Genomic DNA, 11527 nt, shown 5'->3' with positions numbered 1-11527 from the left:
AATGTATACACAGCTCATGGTATATTAGCCGGGTGGTCAGTGGGAATAATGCCTCTTACAAGTCGCCTCTTAAAATGTCACCTTTTCGGATACCTAAACAGGTCAAATAGATAGATTCACATCTTTACATTTATTTTTTTTTTAATTATTAACATTATTATTATTATTATTACTATCCATGGTCATGTGTATGTAGGAAAACACAAGATATTTCACTTTTTTTTTTTATTACACGCTTTTCCTTTGTAATATGTAGCTTGTTTCACACAACAGTAATACATTTTACCTCCTGCTAATAAAAAAAGAAAAAGAAAACAAAAAGTAAACAGTATATACTGCACGTCCTGTGCGTGCGCGTCACCGTCACACTGTAAGCCCGATGCACGCGCACGCAGGACGATCTCAACAAACGCAGCAGCCAATGAGGATTTAGTAGGCGTGGCCTGGCCCTGGAGCGGAGCTGCAAATATGGGGGTGAAGTTGGAGGTTTTTCGGGTAATTATCAGGGAGCGGGGGAGGGGAGAGTGTGGTGACGTCCCTCCCGGTAATTTTGCCGGTTTAGTCCCTGAATTCCTAGGCTGTGACGTTTTTTAACCTCTCCACTGTCATCACGTGTGTATTGCATTGACCTTCGTATCATAACAATATAACATGGTGGTCTATGAGTGATAGGAGTGTAGCTCGGTGCATGGAGCTGGGAGGTGGTAACATGTCAGGGCAGCCTCTGTGCTGCTGGAGGGATTGCAGCTGCTTTGCTTTATATTATACATGAACTATTAAAGTGAAGATAAAGCCATGGCAGCTGCCATATTTGATTTAAAGGGCAAGCTCACAGGTAACCATAGAGATAACAAGCATTGTGTTGCCCCATAGATCACGACTGGGGGGTGACTGATGACTGTCCATCAAAACACACGTTTATTTAGATTGTAAACTCTTCGGGCCAGGGGGTCCTCTCCTCCTCCTCCTGTGTCACTGTCTGTATATGTCTTTCATTTACATCCTCTCTAATGTACAGTACTACGTTATATGTTGGCGCTATATAAATCCTGTTTATTATTAATAGTTGAGCATGGTGACCGTCAGTCTTACTGTCAGTCTTATGGCAATGAACACAACATGCTTGCGATAATTGTTGCTGGAAATAATTATTTGTGATTGCGTGCAGCAACAATGAATAAGACTTGTACAGACAGCAATGTTTTGTTTTATGGAGAGAGGAGGAAGAGCAGGAGGTGTCCCAGGTGTGTCATCCTCTACGCCAGTATTTCTCAACTAAGCTTCCATGGAACCCTGCGGTTCTTCCCAAGGTTTCTGTGGGTTCCTTGAGCAATTTGTACCATTCCAGTCATATTTCTGGTTATCTGTAAGGGTGGCATTCTTCCCACGGCCAGCAATATAAGAGGCATTCTTTCCAATGACCACCATGCTAATATACAGTGAGCTGTGGATATAGGAATTATAGGAGGGGATCCCCGATGACCTAGAAATTATTTTAAGGGTTCCTCTTCATTAAAAATGGTTGAGAAACATGAATGGATTACTGAGTGGCATTAGCAGACACTAAACTTTCTCATGAGATGATTGCAAATGTTTATCTTGGGTGGTGCAAGTCCTGCGCCCGTCTGTAGCTGTTGCCTTAAAGTTGATATTTTAGTAACAAGTCTGCTTGAATGCATTCCTGACATGTCACAGCGTATACAACAGATTACATGTCATGGTGACTGTATTACTTTACTACCATTACTTCAGTCTACTCTTTATAGTTTTAGATCAGTGGTCAACAACTGGTGGTCTGCTAGAAAATTCTGGTGGTCTGCGGCTCTGGCCGGTGCGCCCCCAAGCGGGGCCAGAAGAAGGACCCTGCTGGCGAGGTGCACCTGCTAGAGCAATAGTCCATGTTTCCTGTATGGAAGGCAGGCTCATTAAAGTGGGCGGGTCATCCCCCAGGACACAACTCGCCCCTTCTGAGAATGCGATGGGAGAGTGGGCAGGGTTTGATATCATGACGTCACTATGGGGGAAGTTTCTTCCCCTTTGAGTGACACCCGGCTCCCCGAGCATGTGCGGTCTGGAGACGGTAATTTTAGTGATTCTTTGAGTACATTGAAATGCAGTGCATGGTAACATGCTTGATCCACTAGGTTTGAATGGTCCCTTAAAGCAGAACTAAACTTGCAACACTCCCCTGTCCCCATTCCATCGCAGGGCGCTACCATTTTCCTTCTCTTTGTCCTGGACAGCCTTTGCTCATCATGATTGGTTATGCAAGGATGATGTAACCTGCTTGATAGGTCATTCCTGACACACTAAAGTAGCAAACAGTTCTGAGCTGGAACTAAACCTTAAAACAAAAGTTTCTAAGTAGTTGCATTCTTTTTTGTAGTAAGAGGCTTTGCATGTTCAAGGTCCAGACCTACCAGTGGATCAAGCGATACTGTGTGGCTCCTGGGAGCTTGCATTTTGTTACTCCATCCACCTTAGTCCTTAAGGAGCCAGCACCTTCAGATTTATTGTACTACTCACTGCTGTCCAAATTATTCTCTATGGCAGGGGTGCCCACACTTCTTTGGCTTGTGAACTACTTTTAAAATGACCAAGTCAAAATGATCTACCAACAATAAAAACATGGACTTAATAATTCCTGTGCACGATGGAGTTCATTTTAAAAGGCAGGGCCCCTCGATCTACTTGCGTTGCCTTTGTGATCTACTGGTAGATTGCGATCCACCTGTTGGGCACCCCTGCTCTATGCCATAGGTAGGAGCTACTTATAGCATTTTCCCAGAGGCAGCGCTTTACTGAGGAAGCGATAATCATGCTGGAGGTTAAACATAGCCTTAGCCTTGCCCTTGAAATTCTTTTTTTTTTGAGTCAAGTTTATAAAACAAAAGAAAAACTTTCACACGTTTATAAAGCACCTCAATTTGACTCATAGATGTGCATTTTGCATCACCAGCTTTGGGACCCATCCACAAAGAACAACATGCCAATTATATTCAAAAGAATAAAGAAAGCTTTGTATTTGGAGGAGAGCAGGTCACCTGACATTCTCCTTTTACGGAGGTCTCGCTACATACGGTAGTTAAGCACTTCATTTGCACCATGAATTTTTATAAATATGGGAGATCAAGGTGTCCAGTGTAATGAAGAGCAGGTAATGATTTCTGTTAATGCTTATAGTTGGTAAGGGTATGTACAACTTTATGAGAGGTCCTTGATAAAAAGGGGTTGTGAGGGGTTATGGTCCTAAGAAAAATAGATGCTTTCAGTGTTCCCCCAGCCCCTTTTAGCTGGGCGGACTACCTGGCACTTATCCGGATGTTTTTGGGTGGTTACTGGAAAGCTGGGTCAAATTTGGGTTGGTAGAAAGCTGACAGAGTTATAGGGGTTACTTGATTCATATGGCAAGAACAACTGGGAATACTAAATTTGTTTTGTTGCCTTGCCCACCCAAAAATCTCGATCCACTATCCAATAATTCAAGAATGATCCTCTTAAATGACTGCCAGTGTAGTAAGGGGGAATGGACATTGACCACCATTGGAAGGGGCATTGCATAGCCTACCAGTGTATTGGAGTCTTTTTCTACCAACCACTATTATGTGAGTGTCCTTCTTCACTGATCCCCAGAATAAGGGGGACTTAACTTTACATTTTCTTGTATTAGGCAAATCCCTGTGTGACTCCCCAAAAATATACAGCTGGTTTGCTAGCCCTTTGCCAGACTGCATCTCCCACTGTATATCCCAGTGTTCTCCCGAGCCCCTTTTAGCTGGGCAAACTACCTGGCACTTTCCAGTGACCTCACAGTTTGTTTTTTTTGGGTGGTTCCTGAAAAGTTAGGGCACAATATAGGGGCTGCCACCAGCCTACAGGTGTTTCCCACCCAGCCTAAAAAAAATTCTGGGGAGAATACTGGAATAACGCAATGATGTTTGTTCTCACCCATGCTGGAACTTGCTTTTAAAAGCAGTGTTACTGTCCAGCAGTGCAATATGGCCTCTATCCACCAACCAATAATTTAAGATGGACCTTTTCAATTGTCTGCCATTGTAATTATGGCCCCCAATGGTGCCCCTTCCATTAATAATTATTAAAAATAATTGAGGGGGGCACTGCATTGACTTCCAATGTATTGGAGCCCTTTCCTGCCAACCACCAATCAATGAGGGTTCTTCTCCACCGGCAGTGTAACTGGGGACTTCACTTTACATTTTATGTATTAGGCAAATCCTAGGACTCCTTGACTGCATCACCTGTCACTTTGCCTAATGATTCTTGTGCTCATCCATGCAGGAACATCAAACCTTATTACAAGCTAAAAATCCGTACTGTTTTTCTTCTATCTTCCCTCTAGATGATGCTCTATCTGACATTTCCAGTGACCATGTTTTGGATATCAAATCAACCAGAATATTTTGAAGAGTATATTGTGAAGCGGAAGGTATGCATTATAAGTTTCTATTTCAGTACATTTTGAGGTCAGGAAAATAAAGAGGATTCCTGTATAGGTTGTATTAGTTACTATTTACATATTTCTACCATGTAATTGTTATATAGGTGTCACTGTCCAACAAGCTTGTATAGGTGGAATGGCCAGGCCATATAATGTGTAATGAACTTTTTTCTATGTGGCCTAGGTCCTAAAATTCAAATTATTACCTGGCCTCACACATTTATTCAACATTTAGTGTGTAGATCATATCCATATCCCTCAAGTTAAATTAAGCTCGGTGGGAGCAAATTGTAGGCGAGTGGCAGACCCCGTATTGTAACCCAACTCTTCACTATCCACCCAAAAACAGCCGGGTGAAATACACCTGAAAAGTGCTGAGTGGTGCGCCCAGATAAAGGGGGCTGGAGAGAATACTGATATCAGATGACTGGGATTTGTAGCTTTATACACATTACATATAATTATCTTTCTGGTTATTTGAGGAAATTATAAAAGATAATCTTTTTAAACTGATACCTTTTGTTGGTCTGAAGACAGACCTGAAAATTAAAATATATACCATCATAAGCCACCTAGGTAATGCAGGTTGTCGCAAATGAACAAACAGAGCGTTCTGGAATCTATTAAATTTACTCAAACACTGGGGCACAAGGCCATGTGTATTACATCACCTGAAGGATACAGAACCACACCCAGGGCACCTCCTTTGTAACTACTTATTGCTAGGGTGTTTGAGGTCATTGTAAAGTCCTAAAGATTACATAGGTAGTGATTACACTGGGGAACAATTTTGACCAAATGTTTTGTTGACTTGAATTTTTAAGCTTATTTACACTAAAATAGGTATGCTGATTCTGAAAGTGCAGTTTGTTTTCTTTTATCACATCAGGTTTTTTGTCCACCGCTTATAATAATGCGATTACTGTTGCTTGGATTTGTATAGGCTTTTCTTTTACGAGCAAGACAGTGTGGTCAGAGGTTGTGCGCTGCTCTACGTAGTGAATAAGCTAAATTTATTTTTCTACTTGCACACGTATTTCCTTTCTTTCAGATCATGTCTGGCTCTGCTGTTTCTCGTTGTAAGTGCCTAAACAACCCTGATTCATTTTGGTATATCTGTGGCAGTTTCACCATTTCTAATCAAAGGGTGAACATCAGCACATTTGTAAAGCAAACCAATTTGGCATATTTCAAAGGTAAACTTGGTGATCAAGATAAGTCCTGGGCCCCTCATAAGGTGTTCAAACAGTGTGTGGAGAGTTTACAGATGTGGACAAAGGGAACACGTGATAAGATGCCATTTGGTATACCTATGGTTTTGCGAGAGCCAGGAGATTATTTCAGTGACTGTTACTTTTGTATAGTGAAAAATTCAGGATATAACAAGAAAAATAAATGTAACATAGAGAATCCTAGTCTACCATTGGCTATATACCCAGTGGCTCATTCAGATAAAATCACAGTGCCGGTTTTCGTTACACTACCCTCTCTTGAAGAACATGATTAGGGTGATGAACTAAGTGACAACAATGATGAGGAGTTTGAAATTGAAGAGGAATCTGTTCATAAGGGATTTGATCAGCATGAGTTGAGTGATTTGGGACTATTGAAGAAGGCTTCAGAACTCCTACCATCCAGACTGCTTGAGAAAAACTTACTTGAAAAAGGAACGAAGGTATCGTACTTTCGAACCAGAGAAATTGCATTTCTGCAGTACTTTAGAACTGACAGTGGCTTTCTGTATTGCCATAACATACCTGGTTTAATGGAGGAATTGGGAATTCCAATCTATAACTCAACTGAATGGCAACTATTCATCGATAGCTCAAAGTGGAGCTTAAAGTGTGTCCTCCTTCACAATGGCAATAAATTTGGGTCAGTCCCAATTGGCCATTCAGTTTCACTTTGGGAAGAATATGCAGACATAAAGAGAGTCCATGAGTTGTTGCAATATCACCAACACAATTGGGTCATCTGTGTTGACCTTAAAATGGTATGCTTCCTTCTTGGTCAGCAACGCGGATACACCAAGTATCCCTGTTATCTGTGCATGTGGGACAGCAGAGCTTGTGAGAGGCATTGGGTGGAAAGGAATTGGCCTCCAAGATCTGCCCTAAAACCAGGTGAGCCAAGCATTCTACATGAGCCACTTGTTGATAGAAAGAATATTATATTCCCACCTCTGCACATGAAACTGGGTCTGATGAAGCAGGTTCGTTAAAGCTTTGCTAACTGAAGGAGATGTTTCAGTACCTCATTTTGGCATTTCCTGTCATTTGAAAAAATAAAGGCCGGTGTGTTTGATGGTCCACAGATTCGGCAGCTCATCAAAGATGAACATTTCATCAGGACAATGTCAGAAGTCGAAACGAATTCTTGGTTAATATTCAAAGCCATTGTCAAGGACTTTCTTGGAAACACACAAGCAAATAATTGCACATAAATTGTCCAGAAACTCTTTGAGAGCTACAAAATGCTTGGTTGCAATATGAGCATCAAGGTGCATTTTCTGCAAAGCCATCTTTCTAACTTCCCGGAAAACCTTGGTGCAGTCAGTGATGCGCAAGGTGAACAATTCCACCAAGATTTGAAGGTCATGGAAAGACGGTATCAGGGTAGATGGGACGTACATATGATGGCTGACTATTGTTGGAGCATCCGGTGGGATTGTTCTAACACTGAACACTCCAGGCAAAGCTATAAGTGTGAATTTTTTACCTTAACCACTTACCCGATTAATTTTAAAATGTTGTACTGTAAAAAAAATGTCATACATTAACAATAAATCCTTTGTATAAACAAAATAAATTCAAACAAACAGTACATTCAAGTTATTTCATTATTTTTTCATTGTATGTAAAATTTGTATATTTTTTGACAAAAATGGAGGGTAACCTGTATCGTAAAAACTGAATGTCATGGCAAAAAACTGGGGTCATTTTAAGAATATTCTTTTGCTGTGTCTTTATTACTATGAGGCTGATTTATTAAAAAAGTAGCAATTGGATAGAATGTCTACAATTTTTTCATTTTAAATTTGTGAAAGGGCAATCAGTTTTTTTTTACGTTGACCACCAACATTTATTGACAGTGCCATTATAATCCTAAAACTAGTGATAATATCTATATGTAAGCATATGACCACAATGTAAGTCTGTTGTGGCCATAATAATATTATTAATGATTTATAAGTCATTCTCTTCCATGGGGCTGTATAATAGACAATAGTACAAACAATTGCACAAGCAGTGACATACAGATGATGCTGTATGGAGTTCTTGTACACACATACATTAATAGGAGGGTATTTGTTTTAGTATTCTGATCTCCATTGTAAGCCTATAACGTACAACAATGAAAGCAACAATCTTTAAAAAACCTGGATCCCAGTGAAAAGAAACAATCCTTTCAGCTGATTGTCACTTTTACAATACTTTTATAAAAATCTCCCAAATTTTGGTCAGAATAGTGATTTTACTCTGTCTTGTGAGTGATTAATGGCCCACTGAAATTAATTACTAACATTTTACCAATAAAAGCAAACCTTCACATACAGAATAGTAGGTGCCTTATTTTTACAGTACATTCAGTGCTCAACCCAGAAATGTTTTTAGGCTGGGTGGGAAGAAGCTGTAGGCAGGTGGCAGCCCCAGTTAGGTGATCCAACTCTTAAATAACCACCCAAAAACAGCTAGGTGGTTACTGAAAAGTGCTGGGTGGTGCACCCGTCTAAGAAGGGCTGGGAAGAACCTTAATATAAATATATATTATAGTATTGGCTGTTTTATCCACTAATAGTAGTAACGTATTGTTTCTTTTTTTTTTTATTGTTTTAGAGGGAACTTTATCCCCCGGAAAAGGATGAGGAGGTAAGAAAACCACAGCTGTCAGTGTTTGTGCAGTGACGCATACAATTTATATATAACATTATGGCCCTGATTTATGAAAGCTCTCCAAGGCTGGAGAGAATAAACTTTCAGAAGTGAAGCTGGGTGATCCAGCAAACCTGGAATGGATCTGGTCCAGGATTAAAAACATTTGCTAGCAAATGATTTTTACGAATTCCATTCCATGTTTTCGGGATCACCCAGCTTCACTTCTGAAAGTGTATTCTCTCCAGCCTTGGAGAGCCTTAATAAATCAGAGCCTATAAATCATAGTTTTGTAGATCTGCAGCTGGGGCATTGGTTATCACCTCACAACTCTTGACATTTCAAGAGAACGTGAATCTGAATGTGCAAAGCAAAGTTTCATTTTTTAGTATTTTTGTATGACTTGCTCTTTCTTATATTTTTTTTCTTTTGTAGTAAATATAGATATTTATAGATTAACCCCCCTAGCCTTCTAATTCAGTCTGTATTTTCATGCAAAAAGCGGTACTTTTTTTGCATGGAAATTTGTTTTGCATTGTAGGCTTATAATTCTTAGGCATAACTCACTGAAATATGTCCCATGGTTTATAAATTTATTAATAAACTTTAAATAAAAAAAACACAAAAAACTGTTAAAAAAAATAGTGACACATGTATTATACCTGTACAGTAGCGTGTGTGTGTGTGTATATATGTGTATATATATATATATATATAAGGATTTCTTTGTATTGGACTCAGAACAATTATTTTGTATTGAGTCCAATACAAAATTATTTGAATTTCCTGCCGCACTTCCCACACGACTCATGACTGCACACGCCGGGGGAAAATCAAAGAAGGAGGATGTCGCTGGAGGACCTGCAGGAACAAGAAGGACCCTGGGGGACGCCAAAGAAACAAGGTAAACAGGTTTTTTGTTGTTTTTTAGCGACCCCGAGTGTGACTCGGGATTACCGCTTTTTGCATTAAAAATCCACCCCAATTCACACTCGGGATTACCCCTTGGGGGGGGGTTAGGCACCAGTGGAAAGAAAAGCTTAATTTGCAATTTTTCTGTCTCTCTTTTTTAAATATACTTGGCATGAGGAGAAAATACAAGTCAATAGATCAAGTTTGCTGTAAATCAAAGGAGTAATAAAGGTAAAAAATATTGCAACCAGACAGGTTCTTCATTGCAGAAAGGGGACAGGTGATGTCCCTTCTGTAATATAATATTCTTACCTGCCTGATTGAAATTTTTAATTACACTCACCTGTCCATGTTCTGTCACAGGTACCTGCATCTTACTCTTCTCTTCGACATGTCCAAACTTTAGCCATCTTGATTGGCTGATGTAACATAGGAGTTCATTCAGTCCCGGCAGCCCCGTGAATGCTAGAATGACCCCCACATATCCAGCAGCTGAGCTGTACATGTGCCAAGTAATCAGGCAGGTAAGTATGTTTAATTGCAGAAGGGTCATCACCTGTCTATTTCTGCAATAAAGACCTGCCTGATCACAGTCCTTAAATACTCGTAACAGGTTTATGAATCCTGCTCAGATGTATGAAAGTATACAAGTACAAGTAGGGTATCTATCATGACAAGTATGTGGATATTATCCTGTTTATACGTAAATCTGTTTTAATTCAAAAGACAAGTTATCTATCATACAAACAATACATGATCCAGTAGTATAAAGCATACACGTGAAGTAACAGGTGAAAATTGATTGGATATGTTCATTTTTATCAGGAACCTGATGATTATTTTCCAGTTTCCGCCACAGTAACGACCATGCATTCCATTTATGTATATTTTTATTTAAGTTCTTGGAAAAACAAAGGCAATTTACTTGTCACATTGTAATTTCCTCATCTTTTTTGTTTTGCAGAAGAAGCTGTTGCAATTGGCAAGAGAGGAAGCAAGACAGAAAAAAGAGAACTTGTACATGCAGGACTAGAGAGCGTCCAGCAGAGGTCGCTGCTCCTTTACAATTGTCTTTATGCACTCTAGTGTGTGGACTGTTTTGCACAGAATGGAAGAATTAATGTCGCTTTATGTATATTTCTAAAGAGATTTCTTCAGTAAAGATGTTTTTGTAAATATTGCTTGCATCTCACAGAACTTTATTTTTTTTTGCATCTCTGTACCTGGTAACACACTTCCCGTCCTTGGATGACAACACCCAATCCTTGTATTATAGTTTAGAAGTTCAGGCGTCTTTCTAGGATGGGACTGCAGAACATCTCAGCCTCTTCCTTTCTACAAAACACAAGGCATTGGTTTTGTAGCCCACAAAGACAGCTGGGGCAGTGCTAACTGATAAAAGTTACCAGAAGCATAGAGCACAAATAGCTACCACTCGCAAGCTTTCTGGAAGTATCCGGTATTTTTGGCATTGAACAAATATAGGAAAATTCTTTTAACTGTATATTTAATAGTGAAGGCAAAAAAAAAAAAAATGTTTCGTCTATGGAGATACAGCTACGTGACTAAATATTCATTAGGAAGAAGTGTCAAGGACTGTTCTAAGATCTCACTGTTTTCTTTTTTAGTTCCCCACACGTGTGCACAAATTCATAGATCCAAATAGTACTTAGTGGACTTCTCCTTAAGAGTTTGTACATTTTGTATGAGCAATGAGTTCTGCAGTGTACATGAAACTGCTGTTTACATTTTCTCAACTACACTTCTGTGAATTAAATATGATATGCAGACCCTGTGCTTGTGTAGACACCAAGCAAAACAAGCAGCAAGGGAGACAAGTAAGGGGGGAATAGAAAGGCAAAATGCTAGAACAGGGTCATTGGCTATTCATGGCTAAGTTACAGTGACTCTTTGAATTAAAGCTTTTTTGTATCCCAGAACAAACCCTTAAGGTCATTATAGGCAAAAATATATTCAGTACAGCAGTCTCCTGATGTAATGTAATAAATATAAAAAGGCAAAGAGGAATAACTCCTGTTGTTTTCCAATGAGGCAGTGGGACTCCTACTTATCTTCCCTTTCCATTAAACAGAACAGAGTTGTCTTTACAGTGCTCATTTATTCTGCTGTCATTGGAAACTATCATGACTATGACAATCAATGATCAGGTATACATTGCTTAAGTTTGGGGAATATCTAGTAGTATAAACTGTCAGCTGATACCTTATATCATTGCCTAATTCCTAAAGCATCTATGTAAATAACAAGTTTTCCATCACATGGC

The 11527-nt window shown here is 39.6% G+C and overlaps 1 protein-coding gene across 1 annotated transcript; it reads left to right on the top strand.

Moving 5' to 3' along the window:
• The first annotated feature begins 380 nt into the window (after positions 1-380).
• On the top strand, positions 381-10424 carry PET100 (PET100 cytochrome c oxidase chaperone). The gene is made up of 4 exons (XM_072399765.1): positions 381-495; positions 4361-4447; positions 8296-8328; positions 10208-10424. Exons 1-4 carry the CDS (start codon positions 469-471, stop codon positions 10274-10276), a joined length of 216 nt encoding a protein of 71 aa, XP_072255866.1. The 5' UTR covers positions 381-468; the 3' UTR covers positions 10277-10424.
• The last annotated feature ends 1103 nt before the right edge of the window (positions 10425-11527 follow it).

The sequence above is a fragment of the Pyxicephalus adspersus genome, chromosome 2 (genome assembly GCF_032062135.1).
Source record: "Pyxicephalus adspersus chromosome 2, UCB_Pads_2.0, whole genome shotgun sequence".
NCBI classification, from domain to species: Eukaryota; Metazoa; Chordata; class Amphibia; order Anura; family Pyxicephalidae; genus Pyxicephalus; species Pyxicephalus adspersus.
Note: the sequence above shows the minus strand (reverse complement) of the source record. Positions and strands in the feature narration are given on the sequence as shown.